General features: G+C 38.9%; 1 protein-coding gene across 1 annotated transcript in view; it reads right to left on the reverse strand.

Moving 5' to 3' along the window:
• The window catches only part of slc6a2 (solute carrier family 6 member 2), a 62292-nt gene that overhangs the window by 27084 nt on the left and 7458 nt on the right, over nt 1-27750 (reverse strand). The window contains exons 4-7 of the mRNA XM_060911917.1: nt 25531-25768; nt 5441-5579; nt 3874-4008; nt 2940-3043 (exon numbers count right to left, since the gene is read on the reverse strand). Of these exons, the coding sequence (XP_060767900.1) occupies nt 2940-3043; nt 3874-4008; nt 5441-5579; nt 25531-25768 (616 nt within the window). The remainder of the gene's footprint in view (nt 1-2939; nt 3044-3873; nt 4009-5440; nt 5580-25530; nt 25769-27750) is intronic.

A 27750-nucleotide genomic window follows, 5' to 3' on the forward strand; every position in this document is an offset into this window, starting at 1 on the left:
ATCCCAGATGCTTCCAATCCCAGAGAAGTCAACAGTGCTTCTGAACACAGTTAACATAAGACTTCCTTTTTGCACAGTAAAGTTGTAACCAGCATTTGTAGATGTAACTCTGTATTATATTACTTGATCAAGGTTTGCCAAAGTAATCTAGATATCACAGATTCATCCAAATGAAAAGGATAAAACCATTGCACAGTGATTGCTTAAAAACTATTTGCAACTTGAAGATATGTACTTTAAATGATAGTAAAAACTAATGGAAGACTTGCCACTACTATCTATGATCCCTTCAATGAGTCAATCTGCGCTTTCACCAAAACATGGACTCTTTCACAGGCTTTCTATCATCTCCTAAACAAAAAGCAAATCTAAATTCACATTTGTTTTTGGAACCATGTCTCGGCTCTGAGTGACATTTTATCATTTAATCCAAAGATTAGAAAGCCTTGCTTCCCCACTAGCATGGAGCCAAGCTATTGTTCGTCTAATGGGGGAAAATAAGGTTAATGATGAATGACAGCCTGTGTGAGATCTCATGTTTAATTACCTCATTGAGCTATCATCGGGCCTGGTTAACATGAGTTCAGGCTGTTAACACAGTTCAACAAATGACTTCAGGGTGTTGCTGGAGTGTTCTCTAGTGATTTTTAGTCTTTGTGTCAGAAATGTGGCCAGTTTTGGAGCGTCTATGCATAGAAGTACACTTACAGAGTAAGTGAAAAGAGCATGTGAAAAGAGCATTGACCTGTTTATGACAGTGCCCAGTAATAACTGAGAAGTCAGTGCTTATGATGATATACAGCTGATCTGTAATTTCGATTAAAAAGTTTCTCCAGGGACTCCTGGGTGGAGTGATGCAAGAGAAAAGTGTTTGTCATACTGTGAGTTGAAATCCCAATGATGCCCCAGATATCTGTGGTCAGAAGTCCAAGAGAGCAAAATCAATCATGCTGTCCGGGTGGGAAGGGTGGGTTCACTCTCTTCCCTGTAATCACAGTGATAGTAACCAATCATTGGCCTCTGTGAGCTTATGTATGCAGAAGAGCACAGTTAGTGCTTTCCTCTGAAAAACCACACTGTAGTGTTCCATGAATAGCAGTCTGAAAAGATGCAGTGGCCTCACATATCTCAGAAGAAAACACACGTTAGTCCTAACCATCTCCATTTGGTAGCAGTCATGTGACAGGGCAGAACTAGGTAGTGGCAAATGAAATCTCCCCAAAAAGGCATGAACTTTTGAATCAAATGTAAATGTATATGTAAAACCTGTGTAGTTAGGCATTATATAGGCATGCTCTTATTTGTTTTCACTGTGTTGCAAGAAAATATATGGACACTAATGCTTGGTTCACACATTGGTGTTTCAGCCTTGCGTATGTACGGCATATCGGGATACGTGGCAGTAAGAAAGGAACGTCACAGCATCGCCAGCTTACGTAGCTAATACTCTAGGATGCGTAACACGATCTCCTTGTACGCCAGGGTGCGGCGTATTTTTAAGTCCGCACTTAAAAATTCGTAGCACATACGTAGCAGCTTTGATGCATCACATATACATCACATGTATGCCATAAAAACGAAAGCTACGCAGCAGCAATATCACACATAAGAACAAAAAGCCATGCCAATAAAAGCAACGAAACGGTTATGCCACAGCAACGCATCATACGCCACGCATTTGTCTCAGTACGCCATAACTTTCCATCCCTTGAACCCCATACAAACCCCAGATACGCCACAGAAACGTCACAGGACTTTAATTTTGGACAAAATATGCCTCATTTCTTGCCGTTTGACCCACACGCCACTTATGTGGCAAGATACAAGACAGTGTGATAGTAGCCTAACAGTTTCTTGGAATTTGTACTTTGCTATTATATTTGTTTATCATTTTAGTCAGAACAAGAATCTAATTTCAAAAATAAAATAATATCAATTCACATAAATGAAGTTGAAAGAAGGGTCCAAATGCCCTAATCCCCACTCCTAAATCTAGTCTTAACGTTCATTATGCAAATTGTTCCAAACAATTATGACATGGACATGTTTAGTGCTGTGTGACCAATTTCCTTGAGTAGAAGTATTTAACCCTGCGACCCTGTAGAACAGGATAAAGCGGCTAGAGATAATGAGATGAGATAAGTATTTAACGTAATTTGATGTACTTGAGGGCGGCACGGTGGTGTAGTGGTTAGCGCTGTCGCCTCACAGCAAGAAGGTCCGGGTTCGAGCCCCGTGGCCGGCGAGGGCCTTTCTGTGCGGAGTTTGCATGTTCTCCCCGTGTCCGCGTGGGTTTCCTCCGGATGCTCCGGTTTCCCCCACAGTCCAAAGACATGCAGGTTAGGTTAACTGGTGACTCTAAATTGACCGTAGGTGTGAATGTGAGTGTGAATGGTTGTCTGTGTCTATGTGTCAGCCCTGTGATGACCTGGCGACTTGTCCAGGGTGTACCCCGCCTTTCGCCCGTAGTCAGCTGGGATAGGCTCCAGCTTGCCTGCGACCCTGTAGAAGGATAAAGTGGCTAGAGATAATGAGATGAGATGAGAATGATGTACTTGATGATGTAGTTTATAATGTAGAAACAGCATAGTCCCTCAATTCATAATATTTCTCGATTAAAAAGACACACCAACTCTTATCAGTAATGCTTAAGGCTCCTTCTATCTGATACCGTATGTCCTTTGGACAGTAACACAAAGCAGAAATGACATTAGCCTGGTAAGAGCATAAATTTGACACAGGCTATAGCTCTTAGTCAATTAAGCGACAGCTCCAAGGAGAAAGACGGAGATAACCATCATTTACCTGAACCACTGTCTATTTAATGACACAGAAAGATGGGAATGAAATGCACAGAGCTGCAGTGTCCATGATACAGTGCTGGTGATGGAGACCATGATACCCAGTCCCAACAGATCACATCAATGAGTGTGTCTTACCTATAGCAGTTGTTGTCAAATTTATTGTAGCTGGCAAAGGCGATAAGCACACCAAAACCAGCCCCGAGAGAGTAGAATATCTGAGTGGCAGCTTCAATCCAAACCTGCAACATACAAAAGACAACAATACATACAGAAAACAAGACATGACACATATAGATAACAATGCAAATAACAATGCACACAGTAAATTGATCAGAAGATCATAACTAGTCCCAAGGATAATACATACTATTCTATCCACATTCACTGGATATGAGCAATCGCGTACTCTGATTGGCTACTCTACTACTAGGCTATCAGCTCATATACCGTGAGCAGAGAAAAATAAAATGGCAGAGCATGTTACTGAAGCAACCGAGGATGAACTAAAAACTCTACTTGAAAACAAAATGTAAAAAAATACAAAAAAAAAGCACAACAAAATATGGAATGAAAGTTTTTGATGGTAAGAACATATCTTATTATATTAATATTATTAATATTAATATAATAATATATTAAATATTAAATAACAATATTAAATGCTTTATTATAGCATTTTTCACAAATTGCTACTGTCATTTTGCCAGTTCGTTTACATTCTAAGTGGAAATGATTTTGTCGGACGTTTTGTATAAAGTTTTAATTTATCGAATTTGCAAAACATAAAAATAAAAATGCTCTGTTTCTCAAAATCCAGTGAATGTGCATAGAATAAAACAGTTATTCCACTCAATCTCATCATACATGGCTTAAAGCCAACTCAGTGCTACGCGCCTTGTCGGCTATCAGCTCATGTACGACTTGATTTCATGGAATAACTGTTAAATGTTATAAGGGTATGCTATAATGTTATTAGATGTAAATAATTTTCTTAATGGTAATATAGTAAATTGATAAGATGATAGTTAGTTCCAAGTTCACTGAAACTGAAGTTAATCAGTTGGCTCACTTGAGGATTGTTGAGCTTATTGAGGTCAATGTAGAGGTACGCACGGATTCCATTCATAGCACCAGGTAGTGTGATGCCTCGGATCAGCAACACCAGAAGTACAATGTAGGGCATGGTGGCAGTGATGTACACCACCTAAAATAACCATGATAAAAACGTCCAATAAAAATGTTCACTCAAGATAAAAAAATATAAAAATGAAAACACATTCACATATTTATTTAAAAAAAATAAATGAATTATAGAGAATGTCATCCAAAATGTTGCATCTGGTTTTCAGAATGGCATGAATATTTCCTGTCTCCAGACACTTTCATATCTACTCACAGCTTTAGAATCCTTTCATGCATAAATTATTATAAAACATATCCTGATTACTCAATGATTTCATGCATCAAAAATGGCATGCAAATAACAAAATCTAAAAATGACTCATAATTTAAAAATTACTGGTTTCTTCTCAAGTAAAAGTAAAACGTGTTAAAAAAAACATGCTGAAAAATACAGTACATGCAATGTGTAAAGTTATATTAGTACTTATTTCTTGTTTTAGAAATAAATGCTATGTAGTTATACTACTTAGAATTTATTGCATTTCCACCAGTATGGGATGCAAGTACCGATGTGCAGAGAATCTTTGGAATAAATAATATACAAAACAATAGACTGTAAAATAATCAGCATAGTATATCGCATAATAATACACCGATCAGCCATAAAATTAAAAACACTGACAGGTGAAGTGAATAACATTGATTATGTTGTTACAATCGAACCTGCCAAGGGGTGGGGTATATGAGGCAGCAAGAGAACAGTCAGTTCTCGAAGTTGATGTGTTGGAAGCAGGAAAAATGGGCAAATGTAAGGATCTGAGTGACTCTGACAAGGGCCAAATTGTGATGGTGAGATGACTGGGACTGAGCATCTCCATAATGGCACACTTTGTGGGCTGTTCCCAGTATGCAGTGGTTAGTTCCTACCAAAATTGGTCCAAGGAAGGACAACCGGTGAACTGGCGACAAAGTCATGGGTGTCGAAGGCTCATTGATTTACATGGGGCATGAAGGCTAGAGCATATGGACCAATCCCACAGAAGAGCTACTGTAGCACAAACTGAAGAAGTTACTTCTGGCCAAAACAGAAAGCTGGGCGAGCCTTCGTGCCCCATGTGAATCAGTGAGCCTTCGACTCCCATGGCCCTGTTGCTGGTTCACCAGTTGTCCTTCCTTGGAACACTTTTTGCGCATACTAACCAGTGCATACCGGGAACACCACACAAGATGTGCCATTTTGGAGATACTCAGATCCAGCCATCTGACCATCACAATTTGGCCCTTGTCAAAGTCACTCAGATCCTTACGTTTGCTCATTTTTCCTGCTTCCAACACATCAACTTCAAGAACTTCTCTTGCTGCCTAATATATCCCACCCCTTGACAGGAGCCATTGTAATGAGATAATCAATGTTATTCACTTCACCTGTCAGGTTTTTTTTTTTTTTTTCATTTTATGGCTGATTGGTGTATATTGTAATTTAATTTTAAAATTATGCTCAGGCTAATTAGTACCTTTCCAGAGGATTTAACGCCCTTCCACAGGCTAAAGTAGAGAATAAAGACGACCACCACGAGGCAAAGCATCAGCTCCCAGTGAGGTTCTCTGAGGTCATCGATGCCTTGACTCTCATGGATGCGTAGTACCTCTCGTCTAAGTAAAGAACACATTCATGCATTTTAATAAGTCTGGCAAATTTAAGAAGGTAATTCAAGGTAATTATTACTTGTTTACATATAAGTAACATGTTAAAGCTCTTAATATAGCCTGTTTTTCTGATGTATACAGAGCTTGTTTTCACTGAAATTAAAATATAACACAGTTCATGACTGATAAGGGTTGGGATACTACTTCAAAACTGGAAAGTATAACAATCGCTGGGGCTCATGTTGTAACTCATCATTATTGAAGGTGGCAGAAGTCACAAAGTATTCAGGAATGTCTCACATGCTATTTAAAGACCTGACCATTGAAACAACACACATATCCAGAACACAACACTCATATAGCCATTCCTGGGTTAGTCAGAGGACTGCAGGAAAATGTTTTGTTCCAGCAAAGACTATTTATCAAATTAAGTTTGAACAAGTATACATTTCTCTGCTTTCAGGAACTCCTCAAAAATGACTGCAACCTTGGAGGAGATATTAAAAAAGACTGTGGTGTGAGCTGGTCACAGGGCTTATGAAGTTATCATGTGCAACCAAACACTGCACTGAGATTATTATTATATTTTTAAAAATAAAAATACAACTAGTAGAACGCATACATGTATAAGTAGCAATAAATTGCCGATAAATATCTAAAAATTGCAATTAGAGGTGGAGGAATTCGTTTGCTAGCATAGGCTCCAAGGTGCTGCCCATTTACTGTGGTGTTTCTGAACTTGCTGTCTGAATTTTCTGTTTGTTTCCAAAGTTTATATTGTATTTCTGAGTTTGCTTTGGGTTTCCAAAATTGCTATCATGTTATTAAAAATTTGCAGTCATTTCTAAAATTGCTGTTGTCTTACCAAATTTGCTGTTTTGTTTCCGAATTTGCTGTCATGTTTCGGGGTTTCCTGTCGTGTTCTGAGTTTGCTGTCGTGTTTCCGAGTTTGCTATTGTGTTTCCGAATTTGCTATCGTGTTTCCAAATTTGCTGTCGTGTTTCCGAGTTTCCTGTCGTGTTTCTGAGTTTCCTGTCGTGTTTCTGAATTTGCTGTCGTATTTCCGAGTTTCCTGTCATGTTTCCGAGTTTGCTGTCGTGTTTCCAAGTTTGCTGTCATTTTTCTGAATTTGCTGTAGCATTTCCAAATTTTCTGTCATGTTTCCAAATTTGTTGTCATGTTTCTGAGTTTGCTGTCATGTTTCTGAGTTTGTTGTCATGTTTCTGAGTTTGCTGTCATGTTTCCAAGTTTACTGCAGTGTTTCTGAATTAGCTGTCATATTTCTGAGTTTGCCTTGTCCAGGGTGTACCCCGCCTTTCGCCCGTAGTTAGCTGGGATAGGCTCCAGCTTGCCTGTGACCCTGTAGAAGGATAAAGCGGCTAGAGATAATGAGATGAGATGAGATGAGATTTCTGAGTTTGCTGCAATTTTTCTGAATTTGCTGTTATGTTTCCAAGTTTGCTGTTGTGTTTACAAATTTGCTGCCATGTTTCTGAGTTTGCTGCAGTGTTTCTGCATTTGCTGCAGTGTTTCTGAATTTACTGTCATATTTCCGAGTTTGTCGTCATGTTTCTGAATTTGCTGCGATGTTTCCGAATTTGTTGTCATGTTTCCAAATTTGCTGTTGTGTTTCTGAATTTGTTGTCATGTTTTTGAATTTGCTGTTGTGTTTTCAAATTTGATGTATGTTACTGAATTTGTTGCCATGGTTCCAAATTTGCTGTCATGTTTCCGAATTTGCTGTCATGTTTCCGAATTTGCTGCAGTGTTTCCGAATTTGCTGCAGTATTTCTGAGTTTGCTACAGTGTTTCTGAATTTGCTGTCATATTTCCGAGTTTGCTGTCGTGTTTCCGAATTTGCTGTCGTGTTTCTGAATTTACTGTCATATTTCCGAGTTTACCGTCATGTTTCCGAATTTGTTGCAATGTTTCTGAATTTGTTGTCATGTTTCCAAATTTGCTGTTGTGTTTCTGAATTTGTTGTCATGTTTTTGAATTTGCTGTTGTGTTTCCAAATTTGATGTATGTTACTAAATTTGTTGCCATGGCTCCAAATTTGCTGTCACATTTCTGAGTTTGTTGTTGTGTTTCCGAATTTGCTGTCACATTTCTGAATTTGCTGCAGTGTTTCCGAATTTGCTGCAGTGTTTCTGAATTTGCTGCAGTGTTTCTGAATTTGCTGTCATGTTTCCAAGTTTGCTGTTGTGTTTACAAATTTGCTGCCATGTTTCTGAGTTTGCTGCAGTGTTTCTGAATTTGCTGCAGTGTTTCTGAATTTACTGTCATATTTCCGAGTTTGCCGTCATGTTTCTGAATTTGCTGCGATGTTTCCGAATTTGTTGTCATGTTTCCAAATTTGCTGTTGTGTTTCTGAATTTGTTGTCATGTTTTTGAATTTGCTGTTGTGTTTTCAAATTTGATGTATGTTACTGAATTTGTTGCCATGGTTCCAAATTTGCTGTCATGTTTCCGAATTTGCTGCAGTATTTCTGAGTTTGCTACAGTGTTTCTGAATTTGCTAGTGTTTCTGAATTTGCTGTCATATTTCCGACTTTGCTGTCGTGTTTCCGAATTTGCTGTCGTGTTTCTGAATTTACTGTCATATTTCCGAGTTTACCGTCATGTTTCCGAATTTGCTGCGATGTTTCTGAATTTGTTGTCATGTTTCCAAATTTGCTGTTGTGTTTCTGAATTTGTTGTCATGTTTTTGAATTTGCTGTTGTGTTTCCAAATTTGATGTATGTTACTAAATTTGTTGCCATGGTTAAAAATTTGCTGTCACGTTTCTGAGTTTGTTGTTGTGTTTCTGAATTTGCTGTCACGTTTCCGAATTTGCTGCAGTGTTTCCGAATTTGCTGCAGTGTTTCTGAATTTGCTACAGTGTTTCTGAATTTGCTGTCATATTTCTGAGTTTGCTGTCGTGTTTCCGAATTTGGTGTCATGTTTCCAAATTTACTGTATGTTACTGAATTTGCTGTCATGTTTCCAAATTTGCTGTCATGTTTGTGAATTTGCTGTAGTGTTTCCGAGTTTGCTGTCATGTTTTTGAGTTTGCTGTCGTGTTTCTGAATTAGCTGTTATGTTTTCTGATTTGAAGTTGCGGTTTTGGTTTGTTAATATGTTTGCATTTACAGGCTACCATAGATAGCACCTCTGTAGTGAATGTTTTGTGTCATATTAGTTGCATGTTTTGTGGTAAGACATTAAATAATTTTCATAAGGTTGTCATGACACAACTGTGTTGCATTCCATGTTGTTTTATTGCTTATAACATTATCCACAGAATTTGAATCTAAGGAATGTTTATAAGCTCTTCTCAAAAATACCCAGATCTACTGTACATACAATCAGTTATATACTGATCAGCCATAACATTAAAACCACCTGCCTAATATTGTGTAGATCTCCCTTGTGCCATCAATCAGCTCTGACCCTTCAAGGCATGAACTTCACAAGACCTCTGAAGATGTGCTGTGGTATCTGGCACCAAGATGTTAGCAGCAGATCTTTTAAGTCCTGTATGCTGTGAAGTGAGGCCTCCATGGATTGGACTTGTTGTCCAGCACATCCCACAGCTGTTTGATCGGATTGAGATCTGTGGAATTTGGAGTCCTTGATCTCTTTGTCATGTTCCTTAAACCATTCCTGAACATTTTTTTTCTGAAAGAGGCCATTACCATTAGGGAATACTGTTGCCATGAAGGGGTGTATTTGGTCTGCAACAATGTTTAGGTAGGTGGTTTGTGTCAAAGTAACATCCACATGCCCCTTTTTAGCAGTGGGCATGGGTCAGCATGGGCATTCTGACTGGTCTGAAGCTACGTAGCTCCATACGTAGCCAGCTGTGATGCACTGTGTGCTCTGACACCTCTTTATCATAGCCAGCATTAACTTTTAAGCCAGCAATGTGTGCTACAGTAGCTCTTTTGTGGGATCAGACCCAATGGACTAGCCTTCGGTCCCCATGTGCATCAGTGAGCCTTGGGTGCCCATGACCCTCTCGCCAGTTCACTAGTTGTCTTTCCTTGGACCACTTTGGAGATGCTCTGACCCAGTCGTCTAGCCATCACAATTTCTCCAGTGTTGCTCAGATCCTAACATTTGCCCATTGTCCTGCTTCCAACACATCAACTTCAAGAACTGACTGTTCACTTGTTGCCTAATATATCATATCCGGGTGCCACTGTAACAAGATAATCAGTGTTATTCACTGCATCTGTCAGTGTTTTTTTTTTTTTTTGGATTATGGCTGATCAGTGTCTCTTCAGCTAACTCATTCATTTTCTATGCTGCTTATCCATTGCAGGTCACAGGTGAGCTGGAGCCAAGCCTAGCTGACACTGGGTGATACGTAGGGTGCACCCTGGGCAGTTCACCAATCTATCGCAGAGCTAACATGGAGACGAACAACCATTCACACTCACGGGCAATTTAGAGTAGCCAGTTGACCTAATCCACATGTCTTTGGACTGTGGGAGGAAACCAGAGCACCTGGAGGAAACCCACGTAGGCATGAGGAGAACATGTAAACTGCATCCCGGTCGACCAGCAGGTTTGAACCCAAAACCTACTTGCTGTGAGGCGACAGTGCTATGACCACTGCACCATCGTGACACCCATAGCTCCAGTTCTCTTAGTTAAACACATACATACCCCTGTGGGACTTTTCTCTTTCATGTGGTCTTATTCCTGCTCTTTGGTTTTCCAGAGGGTTCAGAATTTTATGGCTGCATAAATATGAAAAGATGAAAAGTACCACCCAAATATGGGGCTGTACCTTAGAAGAGATAAATATGATTCATGCTGTGGTTCTCTTTCTAGGTATCAGAACAGAATGTTAGTTCCACGCATTCTGAGAAAAGGCAGTCATGATCCAATTTCCCAGAGGTTCAAAAGGACAAGAATTTAAGTCCATTGTTCTTAAATGTTTAACAAACCCATATGGGAACCTGCTGTTTTGTGCTTTTCCTTCCCAAAATGAAAACTCTCATGAAGAAGTTATTGTTTCTTTTTAATATCATTCCTTTTTATTTTACACTACTCTGGGGGGGCAGAATGGTGAGAAAGCCTAACTTTAATTTTGCTCTTAATTGAAAGATACTTCCCTCTTCATGATTCACTACTCACCACTCATGTTCTTTCTTTGTATGCTCTTAACTGAAAGATACTTCCCTCTTCATATGATTCACCACTCATATTATTTCTTTGTATTCTTGTTGCCATTTAAAAGTGATGCCCAAATAGTTGTCCCTGTGTAACATGGGAAAATATTTCTTTTATAATCCGAAACAGATCTCATCTGTCTCTGCTAAACTTTCCAAAGTCAAGGTTTAAAACTCTATCCTCCTGCTTCCAATCTGAATTGACGGCTTTCTTTTATAGCACAGGCCAACGGTCTGTGTTGGACTGTAAAAGTATAAGCATCACTGTAAAAGTATAGGCATCAGCTAATATTTCTGAAATGATTCTTGCTGGTCAAAGGTACTGAATAATTTTCTACAACAGCACAGTTACAAGGTAAAACACATATTGAGATATACACTACCGTTCAAAAGTTTGGGGTCACCCAGACAATTTTGTGTTTTCCATGAAAAGTCACACTTTTATTTACCACCATAAGTTGTAAAATGAATAGAAAATATAGTCAAGACATTTTTCTGGCCATTTTGAGCATTTAATCGACCCCACAAATGTGATGCTCCAGAAACTCAATCTGCTCAAAGGAAGGTCAGTTTTATAGCTTCTCTAAAGAGCTCAACTGTTTTCAGCTGTGCTAACATGATTGTACAAGGGTTTTCTAATCATCCATTAGCCTTCTGAGGCAATGAGCAAACACATTGTACCATTAGAACACTGGAGTGAGAGTTGCTGGAAATGGGCCTCTATACACCTATGGAGATATTGCACCAAAAACCAGACATTTGCAGCTAGAATAGTCATTTACCACATTAGCAATGTATAGAGTGGATTTCTGATTAGTTTAAAGTGATCTTCATTGAAAAGAACAGTGCTTTTCTTTCAAAAATAAGGAAATTTCAAAGTGACCCCAAACTTTTGAACGGTAGTGTATTTGTTGAGAATGTAAGAATCCTAATTTGTTTTTATTGTTTTACAGTAAGTCACAGGGCTTTGTTTTCCAGATGCTCTGCATCATTTCATGAAATATTACAAATTATTTCCTCTTTTTTTAAATCAAAGAAAACAGTATAGTCTTGGCAAGATGATACATAATGTGCAGAATATATAAAGAGAATAGTCAAATATAATGGTGTGAGGTAAAATCTGTGGAAAAAGTCAGTTTATACTGTGTATACATAATGTTATAATGTGTAATATAAATGATATGAACACATGGATGCTCCACAACATTAAATGCAACTCTAAATAGATAGAAATGTATGACGTTATTTAACAGAGATGAATACATAATTTCTGGTAAGTTGCCATGGTATAAGCAGAATCTGGAACATAAAATAATAATACATAAAATGATTGTATGATGTTGTGTATTGTATTTTATTATGAGTCATTGTGTTACTTCCCTGTAACTAAAGTCTACATTTACAATGCCAAATCAGAAAAGTTGGAATGGTATGCAAAATGCGATTTTAAATCAATCAATCAATCAATCAATCAATCAATCAATCAATCAATCAATCAATCAATCAATCACTGATTTCTAAATTTACTTTGACTTGTATTTCACTGCAGACAGAATGAACCCAAGATATTTCATGTTTTTTTTCTGGTCAACGTCATTTCATTTGTTAATTCTGTATACATTCATTCTTGCTTTTCAGGCCTGCAACACATTCCAAAAAAGTTGGAAAGGGGGCAATTTAGTGCTAGTAATGAAATAAAACAATGAAATAATGATGTGATTTGAAACAGGTGATGTCAACAGATGACTGTAAACATGATTTGGGGAAAAAAAAAAATCAGTATCCAGGAAAGGCCTGGTCATTTAGGAGCAAAGATGGGCCGAGGATCTCCAGTTTGTCAACAACTGCATGAGAAAATCTCATCTCATCTCATTTCATCTCATTATCTCTAGCCGCTTTATCCTGTTCTACAGGGTCGCAGGCAAGCTGGAGCCTATCCCAGCTGACTACGGGCGAAAGGCGGGGTACACCCTGGACAAGTCGCCAGGTCATCACAGGACTGACACATAGACACAGACACCATTCACACTCACATTCATACCTACGGTCAATTTAGAGTCACCAGTTAACCTAACCTGCATGTCTTTGGACTGTGGGGGAAACCGGAGCACCCGGAGGAAACCCACGCGGACACAGGGAGAACATGCAAACTCCGCACAGAAAGGCCCTCGCCGGCCACGGGGCTCAAACCCAGACCTTCTTGCTGTGAGGCGACAGCGCTAACCACTACACCACCGTGCCGCCTGCATGAGAAAATTATTGAAATAATTAAAAACAATGTTCCTCAAAGAATTATAGGAAAGGACTATGAATATTTCAGCCTCTACGGTGCATACTATCATTAAGCGATTCTAGGAACGTGGAGGAATTTCTGAGTGAAAAGGGCAAGAGTTCAAGGCTAAGCTGAATACCTGTGATCTTTGATCCCTCAGGCGGCACTGCATCAAGAACCATCATTCATCTATAGCTGATATAACCACATGGGCTTGGGATTACTTTGGTAAACCTTTGTCAAGCCCTCTGGGATGTCAAGGCATGTTGGATGGATCATTACACAGTGGAAATGTGTATTGTGGTGAGATGAATCAGTATTCCAGGTCTTTAATGGAAGAAATAGACACCATGTTCTCCAGACAAAAGATGAAAAGGGCCATCCAGACTGTTACCAGCAACAAGTCCAAAAGCCAGGGTCTGTCATGGTATGGGGTTGTGTCAGTGCCCTTGGCAAAGGTAACTTACACTTCTGTGATGGCACATTAATGCAGAAAAGTAACTGAGATTTTGGAGCAACATTTGCTGCCTTCAAGACGACACCTTTTCCAGGGAGATTTCAACAAGACAATGCAAAACCACATTCTGCACACTTTACAAAGACATGGCTGTGGAAGAAGAGGGTGCCTGTCCCTTCTGTCCCCAATAGCGAACAGGTGAAGTTTGAAACGAAAAATGTGACAATGATGAACCCATACTGTTGCACACCTTAAGACCTGTTTGTAGGAAGAATGGGACAAAATAACACCTGAAACACTTCATCACTTGATGTCTTCAGTCCCTAAACATCTTGTAAGTGTTGTGAGAAGGAATGGCAAAATTATAAAGTGGTAAATGCTTTACCCTCCCACCTTTTTTTAAAAAATGTGTTGCAAGAATCAAAATTGAAATTAGTGTTTCTTTGTAAAACAATAAAATTCACAAGGTATAGCATCAAATAATGCGCTATTGTATTGTTCTGAGTGCAATACATATTAAAGATTATTTACAAATCACTGTTTTCAGTTTTAATTTCAATTTCAACATACTGTCCCAACTTTTTCTGATTTGGCACTGTATTACTTACTATTTAATGAACCTACTTATTGGTGAAAATAACAAACAATGCTTAGGGGACTGCACTAATTGAATCAATATCATACATTAGCCTTTAAGAGATCATTACATTCGGTAATCGGTTAGGATGAAACAGGTAACACAAACAAAATAAATGGTGTCACCATTTAAAAGATAGTATGCATCGGATATTTAAATGCTAAATAAATCAGAAATTTCCAGGCAGCTATATATGTTTCTCAGGCAAGTAATTTTATTATTATTTAAGGGATAACACATGACAGCCAGTCTTATACCAGAGAGATTTGCCAACACATTGCTCTTTTTAACTCTTTATAGTGAGGTTAAAGTTATGGAACATCCAAAGACAAGTTCATTCCTGTTAATGGTTGTATTGTAAATGGTAATTTATTAGAAAACAAGGCGTCTACTGTATACAAGCCCTGTTTGTGAGTTGCTACAATGGAAACAATAAGATACGGATTTGGCAAAAACTTTATCCAAAAAAGCAGAAGTGCTCATGTGAGTACAGTAATTCTTAATGACATCAATGAACATTGGCCAGCAATGCTCATAGACAGTTTAGAAGGAGAAAAACAACTTCTTTTACTGCTATTGCTCTGTTGTTTCATTCACCATGGAAGAAGAACGCTTATGCCTGAGACCAAATCGTATTTTGAACAGTCACTGGATATTTGACGCTGCGTGATATCCGCACAGTCAAAACAAAATGACTGTTTCAAAAGAGACAACCAGACAAACAACAAGGAAACAAACAAGCAAACAAAACCAACAACTCACATTAATTAGAATTAATTAATTAATTAAGTAATATACAGAATTTCTCCAATATCCAGACAGGATACTGAGCCTGCTATTATCTATCCTTTAAAGTCATTATTTAAAGAAACTCCATGTAACATTATCAACTAACATGAGATTTTCAATGGCAAATCTTTCCTGACAAAATAATTATTTCAAGACTAGGTTTAATCCGTGTCTAGAAGAATTTTTTGGCAACTCCTATTACTTCCCACCCACCAGAGACAGAGATTGACTGGCAATCTCACTCTCAAACAATGCACTGAAATGAAATGTGGGTGGTATGCTGGTTGATGAAACTTCCTCTTCTTGACATTGTCATGCTTTCTTTTCTCTAGAAATCATAACTGATTGCTTACTTTAGAAAGATGTAGTGGTGACATGTGACATAAATCAGTGAACGACTTCCTTAATTTGGGGGTTGCGAAGGCTAACTATTGTTTTCTGTTCCTTTAAGTTTACTATATGGTGAAATGTCTTGGAAAGTGCTAACCGAATCAGTTAAGACTTTCCAAACAATCCAGCAACAGATCTGAAGAATAAATTCAGACTGTGTCTGTCAGATATTGAATATTGCTTTCTTTCTGTGTAAATCCTCCTATGTGGGTCTATTCATTTGGTATTCAGTGTGCAAGATCATGGTTCTCAAAGTGGGGTTCAGACATAGCCAGAGATCTGTGGAGCATAGTCAGTGCAGAGGGGAACCATCAGGGCCTTCTCAGCCTATTAGCATTTCAAATGTTCGATTTAATTTCTTTCATTCTTTCATAATTTTATTATAACTGTTCTCTTCTAATTCTAATTTGGCCTCATTTTCTTCAGAAATGAAAGGGTTACTGTCTTGAAAACATTAAAATCGAGTTATCCAATGAGATTTTTTGTTTGTTGTCTCTAGGCTGAGAAGAGTTTAGAGCTGCTCACTCATTGGTTAGGACTTCATTGCCGGGACAGAAGACCATGGCAGTGTATGTTTATGTAGGAAGTGACAGATGAATTAACCAATCAGATTTTGATTTATAGTGGGAGGAACCAAAGATTTATCACCCTAGGCCTTCTTGAAGGCCAACGCAAGCTTAACCACGAGTCAACGCCGTCAGCGCAACAGTGAAGTCACCTTCCAGCCGGTGTAGCATTCGTCAGTAGTGTTAGCGAGTGCTAATAAAGTAGTCAAGCCAGTGCTATCTATCGAGAGCAAGTAGCACAGGCTAACGACTGAGAAACTAAGATTTCTGTCTCCAGACTCTTCTTCCACGCACGCTAGCCACAGTATTTTTCGCTCAGACTTAAGTATTCATTTCTATGTGTAATTTAATTAGTTACTTTTAAAATCACCATCGACAGCTACACACAACGGAGCTATCTGGCAGCCTGCCGCTATTCCCTTGCAAAATCCTTTGTCCTTTTGCTTTTTTTTTTTTGGTGTGTCTGGCTAAGTTTTGGCTGAGCTTAAAGGAACAGTTCACCGTACTTCCATAATGAAATATGCTCTTATCTGAATTGAGACGAGCTGCTCCGTACCTATCCGAGCTTTGCGTGACCTCCCAGTCAGTCAGACGCAGTCAGACGCGCTGTCACTCCTGTTAGCAATGTAGCTAGGCTCACTATGGCCAATGGTATTTTTTGGGGCTGTAGTTAGATGCGACCAAACTCTTCCGCGTTTTTCCTGTTTACATAGGTTTATATGACCAGTGATATGAAACAATACGGAGCTCAGATATCAATGCGCTGCCGAAGCGCGCAGAAGGTGTTAGTACACCTGTCATTATAGTGCGGACTTTCCATAGCATAGAAAATCGCTACATTTCAATTTGTGTAACTGAACTTGTTTCATATCACTGGTCATATAAACCTATGTAAACAGGAAAAACGCGGAAGAGTTTGGTCGCATCTAACTACAGCCCCAAAAAATACCATTGGCCATACTGAGCCTAGCTACATTGCTAACAGGAGTGATAGCGCGTCTGACTGCGTCTGACTGACTGGGAGGTCGCGCAAAGCTCGGATAGGTACGGAGCAGCTCGTCTCAATTCAGATAAGAACATATTTCATTAAGGAAGTACGGTGGACTGTTCCTTTAAGTCCCAGCTCTAATAGTAATGGTTTGCCACTGAGCCATTGGATCTTTGTTTTATGTTACCATTGTGAAAAAATGGCAACATTATGGATTATCAATTTAGAAAAGAACAGACACAAGGAGAAATTAAAAATTGAGGAGGTACGATATGCTATCTCAACTAAACTTGTGACATTTGCTTCAAAGAGGATGTTTTTATTGCCTGCAAGTTCAGGGTTGTATAATCAGCTTAAAAGCCCAGAGTTTATCTCTTGTGGCTTTCACGACCTTTCACGTGCAGTATTAAACGACTTTATAGTGAGTCTTTTGAATTTCACTTTAACAAAGACATCAAACACCACCTTTCCCTGTTTAGATAAAACTATATTTATCAGGGGGAAGACTTCTACCCTGTCCTTTGAGTTTTTCCACATAATTCTCACACTCAGGAATGCTTCTGCAAGTAGAAACTACAGCACTTTTCCAAGTAGTCAGCTCCTCTGAACTTTCTTTAATTATTTCACCCTGTGCCTGCATGGAATTCCTCTGGGTTGTCCAGTTGCCTCCCACCTTACAAAAACACAAGAGTACGGTATATCCTGTGATGGACTGGAATCCCAACCATGGTGTATTCCAATGTTCCAGGAAAGGCTTGGATTCCCCATGACCCTGACCAACAGTTGCTGTTACTGAAGTAGTTGCTAAAAATAAATGAATCAATCAATAAATGTAATAATCCTCTTTGAAAGAGATGCTGTGGTTCCAGTACTGATTTGCACATTAGTTTAAATCCATCCATACATTATCTAACCGCTTATCCGTCAGGGCTGCGGGGGAAGTTGGAGCCGATCCCAGCTGACTACGGACGAGAGGCGGGGTTCACCCTGGGCAGGTAGCCAATCTATCACAGGGCTATCACAGAGACAACCAACCATTCACACTCACATTCACACCTATGGACAATTTAGAGTAGCCAGTGGACCTAATCCGCATGTCTTTTGGACTGTGGGAGGAAACCGGAGCACCTGGAGGAAACCCATGCATGAGGAGAAACGCCCCAGTCAGCCATGAAGTTTGAACCCAGAATCTTCTTTCTGTCAGGAGACAGAGCTAACCACTGCTCCACTGTACTGCCCATCATTTTAAAAACGTATCTTTTTTCCAATTCATCTACAGAATCCAATCTTCAGGATTGGCTATTCTTTAAAGTATGCACCCCCCACCCCCATATATTTCCTACTTATTTTATGCTACACTCTTTTTGCATAGCCAGAACATGAAAATTGGTTGAAGGCTTCAGGAACTTGGGAGTATAAAAGAAATGTTGTACTTCTGATATGCTTTGTAACCCACTTTTAACATTCAGATGAACCAAAGAAATGTAAATTCATGATACACAAACAGAAGGACAAATCAAAGTGATATTATTTTCTGAGGGCAGCACGGTGGTGTAGTGGTTAGCGCTGTCGCCTCACAGCAAGAAGGTCCGGGTTCGAGCCCCGTGGCCGGCGAGGGCCTTTCTGTGCAGAGTTTGCATGTTGTCCACGTGGGTTTCCTCCAGGTGCTCCGGTTTCCCCCACAGTCCAAAGACATGCAGGTTAGGTTAACTGGTGACTCTAAATTGACCGTACGTAGGTGTGAGTGTGAATGGTTGTCTGTGTCTATGTGTCAGCCCTGTGATGACCTGGTGACTTGTCCAGGGTGAACCCCGCCTTTTGCCCGTAGTCAGCTGGGATAGGCTCCAGCTTGCCTGCGACCCTGTAGAACAGGATAAAGCGGCTAGAGATAATGAGATGAGATGAGATGATTTTCTGACTGATCAGGAGGTGTTGATTAATTTTCAGGTGTTGATTAACAGCAGCTCGGTCAGCAGTGCAGAGTTTATATGAATATGTTTGTCTTAATTCACTACACATGGATGTGCATGGCAGGCTCGCCACATAAACATATTACAACATGACTGCTGATAGTTTTTGCTGAGGAGACCTTGATTAACTTTTTTGGTACCATTCTCCTGTGCCACCTTCTTTATTACAGGGCTCTACGTTAACTTTGAGACATGGTTGCCCATTCGGGCAACCATTTGTAGAAATCTGGTTGCCCGAACTCAGAACATGGTTGCCCAAATATTACATATTATTATTATTTTTTATTTATTATTCAACCTTCTCAGATGCTGTCTGTATCAACAAGCATTGACACTAGTGCCCCGTGCGAGTAATGCGGTAATTAGTCATGTAGTGAAGGACATACCAATACCAGTCCCCCCAGGATTTCGCGGGCCTTTATTGTGATTGTTGCGGGCTAAAATGTCTGATGTTGCGGGGGTTTTTTCCAAAAAATTGTGATGAAAGTTGCAGTGGTTTTTAGGTTTTTGTTGCGATTACATTGCGGGAGGAAGTGAAAGTTGCGAGAAATTGTTGCGATTTTCTCTTTTTGTGATTAAAATTGAGTGATATGTTAAATATTAAGTTATTACTGAAAAACTATTGATTAAAAAAACAAAGACACTGAGAAATGGTCCTATAAACAACTTTACCAATATAAAAGATTACCAGGACTACAAAAATGCAGAAAAATAGGCTTTACTTATCCAAATGCACCTGTTGGTTCAAAAGTTAAAGTGCAGAGAACCTCACAGCACAACATGAAGTTACCTTAAAATATAATATAAATGCCTCAGCTTTCATGTAAGAAAAAAAAATATTAATATTAGTACTAGTACTAAATATTAATACTAGTACTGTGTGCAGGCAGTCTCTCCTGAAGACTAAATTAAACAATAATTATAAACTAATAAAATAAATGGCTCAGGCTTCATAGAAGGAAAAAAAAACAATTTGAACAGAATCTCACAGTATGATGCTGAAGCTGCCTAAACAATGGAAAATAAAATACCATTTTGGCAAAAATGTTGGCAGCCATTAATTTCTTGTATTAAGTAAAAAAATAATGTAAAGTGCACACAGTCCTTCACTGTAAACATAACACACTTTCAGTAACAGAATTTAAGCCTATATAAACACTGACTCGCACATGCAGTGTTGCCAGATACTACTGACGTTTTCCAGCCCAAAATATGTTCAAAATGCACTTAAAACCGCCCAATCTGGCAACACTGCGCACATGCTGCTCCTCTTGAACGTATACACGGAAGTAAGGCGGAAGGTAGTTTGTCCACGTCACCTCAAGACTACGCCAACGATTGGTCAAATTTGCGGGAAAGTTGCGGTGATTGGATATAATTGCAACACCGCCCTGAATTTGCAGGGATTGGTTGAATTTGCGTTGAAGTTGCAAATCACAACATCATGAAATCCTGGAGGGTCTGAATAGAGCACTGAATATGCACTACGCGATAATTATTAGCAATGGGAAACTGCATTGCGAGCCCGCGATGTGCAAATGTGAATTCCGCTAGTTGTTGAACATCCCGTAATGATAACATGGACGCGGTCTTTCCGAGTCAAACAATCGCAAATCGTGATGGAATTTCATCATAACATGAATGAATAAACATCGTTTTTCACGTAAGTTGACATATTTGGGTAGTTGCCCAATCGGGCAAGCATTTGTGAGAGTCTGGTTGTCCGAATCTATTGAATGATTGCCCCGGGCAATCGGGCTACTGTTAATGTCGAGCCCTGTAATTATTAATATACATACAGGACACTTTATTGATGGAATAAAAACATGTGCTCTATTCCCTTCCAGCAGGTTTGATTCATTTGGTTTGATAGCATGCAACATTGTTAGCATATCGCGTATTATGTCACTCTACCCAATGGAGAATGAGCATTGAATATGGTTTACGATATTGCATGGTTGTCAAGGTAACATGACATCACACCTTGGAGATGATGCGAATATTCAGTGAGTAAGTTTTCTGCTGCGCATGCAGAGAAGCATTTCTTTGTTTCCCAGGAAAGAAAAAGGCACGGTGAACCCCCAAAAGGCTACCAAAACTTCATTATATATTCTTCACACACATTTACAAGAGAAAAACATACCAACGGACATCGAAAAACTGGAAAAGAGAGTGTGCATGTATAATAATAATAATAATAATAATAATAATAATAATATTGGCTGGTTTTTTTTCATGGTATATCAGATATATTCCATTCACCTTGTCTTCGACTCGTTCAATGTCATGCTAGCTGAATGGAATATATCTGATATATCACTCAACGCAAGCCAATATTATTTAAATATTAAACCCAGGAATAATTTTCATTGTTAGCTGACTGAAAGTTCTCAAATTTATTTTTGACTCCATGTGAAGAAAATATATGACTATTTTTGTGCATAAAACCAAGAATTGTGATTAATGAGACAGAATCCTTTTAAACAAAGACTAGATCCATCTTAATTTATGTTGCTGTGCATACATTACACACCTTTCCTTCAAAACACACTCATGAAAGCACAGTCAGACATCCTTATAAATGAAGAGCACTAATATTCATCTAGCCTGGTTGAACTGAAATGAAACACTTGCTAACATACTCATTTTCCACAGAAAACCACAGATTCTAAAAATGCCCCAGCGTCCTGAGTATGAAGAATTCAAATTGTCTGGATTATGAGTGAACATCTGTAATTTTTTTTTCTTTTTTACTGACGATGATCCTCACTTTATAATCAAGCAGAGCAGTTTTAGTAGGAGTCATGAATCACTGTTTGGAAATGGAAACCTCGTTTAAACCCCTAGGCTTCAGCAGCAGACTTTCAGGAACTTTCTTCTCAGGTTTGCCTTATTGCATGCCCATATAGTAGGTACATAAATCTGTGTCTCCTAATATAAATAATATTAAATATAAAGTTCCAGATGTGCAAATTATAATTAGACCCATTGGCAAAAAAACAAAGATATTATAAAGTGATGTGTAAAACCAAGAATCGAAAATAAATCAATAAAACACTATTTATCCGTACCATGCTGTAAACGATATGAGCAGGTGATCGATGTCAATGCAATATACTGTAATATACTCCCTTGCTAAATCAAACTAATCACAATAATTAAATATTAAGCCAGAAAATATTTTCAGTGAATCTTCCATCTTCCTTCAACCACATTTATTCAATTTCAGATCCAGCAATTTGGTCCCATAATGATACACCACTGGATTTATAATTACGAGGTTTATTTGAAAGAGCCCTCCAAAAACATTCTGAATGCTTCGCACATTCGTCTTCCTGCTGAACAGAAATTTTCCATTCTAACTTTCACTCCACATACAATGCAGAAGATTGTTGGAATGCAAACTGCTGTACTTTCAAACAGCCATCAGTTTGTACGCTCCACTGCTTTCGGCTAGACTGAATCAATTATGGCACCTTCCACGCTCTGCTACTATTAACGATTAACGCCTGAAACCATTCAACACATCCTATCAGCAGGAGGAGCCGATTTAAACATGTTTTCCAGCTATTCCTACTTAATCTAAAGAAACACATCTTAAGCTGCCTGACAGATGCTTTATGGAATTGGAAAAAAAAGACAAATAAATGGAAAATCAAATGCTGAATTAAAATAGAACTGGCCATGATACAGTAGAATGCACTGATGACTGGGGCAGCAAGATACGATAGAAGTAGTTCCTGTAATGATAGCCATATCAGATGCTCGCTGGCCGTGCTGTGAAAATTGTGCATGCAGACGCTCATCTGAGTTTCTAAATCTGTCATTGCTTAACTCTTGAATATTTTCTATCGTGAATGCTATCATTAAAAAGCTTATAAGTTCTGCTTTCCAAAGAAATTCATCTGGTTAAGAGTTGTTCAGCACTTTGGGAGTAACAGCAGGTTGAAGTCGGTACAACAGAATAAAAACTCTCTGCTTGCGTGATGTCGGGAAACTGCCGGTGCTTTTTGAGTCACGGGAAAGCGGTCAGGCTCGCTCTCTGTCTCTTCTGATCCGTTTCCAACTGGATTACTCGTAAATGTCAATCAGATAACTTTTATGGGGATGTTCTCTCGCTCTCACTGTTTCTGATGACGTATTCAGCAAAATTTTCCGGCAGCTAGTTTTGATGTTATGCTTCACAGGAGACTGTGAGCTGAGTTTTCATAGCTTTACTGACATATTTTATCAAAACAAACTGATTCATGTAAATAAATAACTTTTAGAATATAACTGTCTTTGTTTTGATGAGAAATATTGAGATCTTAGTGGTCATAATGAGATTTAAAAAACCAGAAGTCAGAAACGCAAGTGTCAGTTTCAGTTTAATTAACTGGAATTGTTTATTAGATGGGGCTCACATGGTTTTTTCGAGGTTAGCCTTGAAAGCTGTGAACATTAATCGAAGTATATAAACACTAGTCAGACCTGCTTAGAAATACAAAGGCCGAAGCACAAAGACAGTATTAGAAATAATCTTTTATTATTTTTTTATTTTGATAGAGAACGTGAATGACAGATGCGAATGACATTCAATGCTTATTTGTGAATATTTTATCATTAACATTGATTTCTCCTTCTTTGTGATGTATAAATGAGAGTTAAGATCAGCTTTTTATTTTTTTCGTGGTCCAGTTTCCATCAAATCGTGCTCTCTGATTGGCTCGCGAGCGGTCCGGAATCCTACGATCCGGACCCCGGTTATGGGCCTTTGGCGACTCGCTCGTTCACAACAACAACAAAGATAGTAGCAATTTTTTGTCAACATTTATTTTCGCGTTTCTCAGTATAATAGCATTGATTTTACAGCATCGATAGCGATAACGACAGTGTTCACAGCGAAAGCGAGTTTTACTACCCTGATGAAGACAAAATAAAAGAAAACATTTCAGGAGAAAGCCGAAAATGAGCTTGTAGCAGGTTTGTTCTAAATATGGTTTCCCTTTCAGGTGCTCTCATTTTCTGTTAGAATTTGGTAAAGAAAAAAATAAATATATTATTTACCAGCTTAAGGTCGGTCCGTATCGTGAAATACCGTGACCGAGGTCTTGAAAATACTGACTGAGGCCTCTGGGCCGAGGTCAGTATTTTCAAGGCCGAGGTCACGGTATTTCATGATATTGCACAAATAAAGCCATTTGATGAAACTTTGAAGACGAGCGTGTACCAATTTAACGGTTTTACCAAATTAGCATAATTAATACTAATTAAATGCAAATTTGCATAATTGGTTTTTACTAATTTTTCAAACTTTGTATTCAGTATACAACCATCTATGTGCCTGCCCACTTCCATATAAATATCTTGAAAAATAAAAAAGTTATTAAGAAAAAACATTTTATCTCATTCATTAATGAGGCCCATTTTGTACCATGTTATCCTAATACATAATATTGTGGCGGGGCGGCACGGTGGTGTAATGGTTAGCACTGTCGCCTCACAGCAAGAAGGTCCTGGGTTCGAGCCCCGGGGCCGGCGAGGGCCTTTCTGTGTGGAGTTTGCATGTTCTCCCCGTGTCCGCGTGGGTTTCCTCCGGGTGCTCCGGTTTCCCCCACAGTCCAAAGACATGCAGGTTAGGTTAACTGGTGACTCTAAATTGACCGTAGGTGTGAATGTGAGTGTGAATGGTTGTCTGTGTCTATGTGTCAGCCCTGTGATGACCTGGCGACTTGTCCAGGGTGTACCCCGCCTTTCGCCCGTAGTCAGCTGGGATAGGCTCCAGCTTGCCTGCGACCCTGTAGAAGGATAAAGCGGCTAGAGATAATGAGATGATGAGATAATATTGTGGCAGTTTTCTAAAAAATGAAGCTGTTTTTTTTTTTCAATCTTTGATTGGTAATATCTCAAGAACAGATAAACATATTTTAACCCCTTCGATGCCCTTGGACGAATCACGTACGTCATGAAATCTTTTACCGCTATGCCTTATGACGTACGCTACTCATCATAAACACCTGCTTTTACGTACTTTACATGGCACATTACTTTTACTTCACAGTGGCCCATATGAATTACAGTCAATGCCTAAAACATTCTTCCGTCATAAGGCACAGCGGTAAAAGATTTCATGACGTACGTGACTTGTCCAAAGGCATTGAAGGGGTTAATTATGTGTTGTTTAGCATTCAGCTCTGAATTCAGTGAGAGCAGTTTCAAGCAATTTTGGATTGAATTTGAATTTCCACCTGCTATGCCTAGTAATGGATATGGACAGCATTAGGGAAAACCGACTTATTATAGCAGTCATGAAAACGCTATTAATACACAGCCCAGTCTCATGAAAAAAAAAGCAAGGTGTATTAATCACCAAACCTTCTAACTCTATTCCTTGCTCTGAACTTAACCATTCATAAATGTTCGTATTGCGAGATGAGAGCAGGCTCATATTAAAATGCAAATTTGTAGTCATGACATACTGTACTGTGTGTTTAAATTGATATGTACAACAAATCTGAAAAACTGCATGAAATACCACATTTAACTGATAATGTTAATGGAGACCAAGAGTGAATTCAATTAAACTATCCAGAGTGGAAAAATAAAGTGAAATGTGACAGTTGTGTAAAGTGAAATGTGACAGTTGTGTCCTCCAAAAAACCCCATTTGGCCCAGTATCTCAATGATGCAATGCTATGAAACATTTCCAAATCACGAACAAAATATAAGAGTTGACATTAAACTCACTCATAGAACTCAGCAGCAGGCGTTCGCTTGTACTTGGCATAGGTTGCATTGCCCAGGAGAGAGGAGCCATTGATGGACTTGGGGTCTTTGCACATGTCGCTGTTCCACGTGTTGTTACAGTGCTGCCAGGGCAGCTCACTCGTGAATGAGGAGAACAGGTAGTACAGAGACCACGCGATAATGACGTTGTAGTAGAAGCCCACATACAGAGCTATGACGATCACAGTATAACCAACACCTGAGGACAGACAGGACAGATGATTTAGCACGTTCTTTTAAAAAAAGCATTCTTTTAGCACTTTTAAATAGTTTAAAGTCCCTGTAGTGTGTGTAGATCATGTCAGAATTGAACAGAGACACAGAGTCATTTCAACGGAAACTCACCCAGTACTTTAAAGTGCTGATGACACGTTTTTGACATCTTTGGCGATGTTTTATAACATAAAAAGTAATTCCCGATGATCCATATATTAATTCACGAAGGCGCCTATTTTACAAGTTATGATGATAAATGCGGCTATTTGGGCAAATTTGACGGGGCTGCAGCACCCAGGAGACGAAGGAGGAGGAGGAGCTATATGACGTCAGCGAAAAAACCTTCCTCCTAACTTACCAGTTTGTTGTTGATGCGAGAGGTGTTCAGTTTATCATTATTAGTATTTTTATTAGACATTATTATACATTATATATATATATATATATATATATATATATATATATATATATATATATATATATATATAGTTATTATGCCTTCGCGTTGTGTTGCCGGCTTTTGCTCCAAAACCCACAAGGATGGGGTAAGTTTATTCAAGTTTCCCAGAGATCCCGAGCTGCATGCGAAGTGGGTGAAGCAAGTCAGGCGCACTCGTGACAAGTGGGAGCCCTCACCAACATCCGTCCTGTGCTCTGAACACTTCGATTTGGATTGTTTTGACACCCTTCCCAGCTTAAAAGAATCTCTTGGGTGTTCAGTTCAGCACAAACGTGTGTTACTACCATCAGCAGTGCCTACCCGGTCTACTAGTAGCTATGCCGGATCCAAAGACAGTCCTCCTGTCAGAACATGTGTTGTGAAATGACATAAGATAAAGGTACGTAGAGCTATAGATTCTACATGATAATCATAAATGTAATCATAAAGTCGGCGTGATATCAGTCATGTATTTGCTTGTGAAAGCTTGCGGCTTTCATGTAACTGCCGCCTAGCAACGAGAGGCAAAGGATAAAGAGGGTAGGCTATCATAGATTCTATTCGGAAGAGATCAACACAATTCTAGACTCCCAGAAGAGGAAGAGCTAGCACTAGAGAGTTCACCGGCGTTTTCATGCGCCATTTCCATTGAGTAGAACCAGAGTAGAACAGCCAGTGAACTGCAGCGTGTTCTTCCGCTGACGTCACAACATGGCCGCGAGCCACGGACCCAGTTTTCTTGCGCTGTGCAATTAAAAGTTGGATATTTGCGTAACAACAGCTTCTTTTCACGTAATTATAACAGAAATCTAACATGTTTGCCATGTTGTATAGTTTATTTAAGAAATTGCATAGAGTCATGTTCATGTCATCAGCCCTTTAACCTTTTATACTGAAAGCCAAAACAATTCTAATCTATTCTATTTATTAGCTAGCACTCGAAAATGATAGGGGATGTCTAAACAGCTATTGCTGGTGTTTCTGGTCATTTTTATTTATAACAAAACACATAATGTCATGTCAGAGTGTTCAGAAAAATTTCCCAGCTTGAAATTACAAGTTTGACACAGACTTTAGTACTGTTTAAAAGCTGAAGACTCATAATTACCATAATCCTGACATGACATGAATATGTCATTAGTTTTCGAAAGGGTTTTTATTTGCAAGCATTTCTGCATTCAAATAATAATAATAATAATAATAATAATAATTAAATTTAAAAAAACCTCCTCTGTTCTAGGATTCTCTAAAGGTTTCCCCTGAAAGTAAAACCACAGACTGTTTTTATGTCAGTGAAAGGTTTAAGTCACCCACGCTGATAGTTTAGGACTCTTCGCAGCGTATGAAACTAGGTACCACCCAGGGACTTTTCCTGAGCTTTGGTCAAGGACCAAGATTCTGAGTCATATAACAGTATGGACTCGACTGACGCTTTAAAACCCCTGATCTTAGGCCAAGTTTACATTAGACCGTATCTGTCTCGTTTTCTTCGCGGATGCACTGTCCGTTTACATTAAACCGCCTGG

Source organism: Neoarius graeffei, chromosome 27 (assembly GCF_027579695.1).
Source record: "Neoarius graeffei isolate fNeoGra1 chromosome 27, fNeoGra1.pri, whole genome shotgun sequence".
Classification (NCBI taxonomy): Eukaryota; Metazoa; Chordata; class Actinopteri; order Siluriformes; family Ariidae; genus Neoarius; species Neoarius graeffei.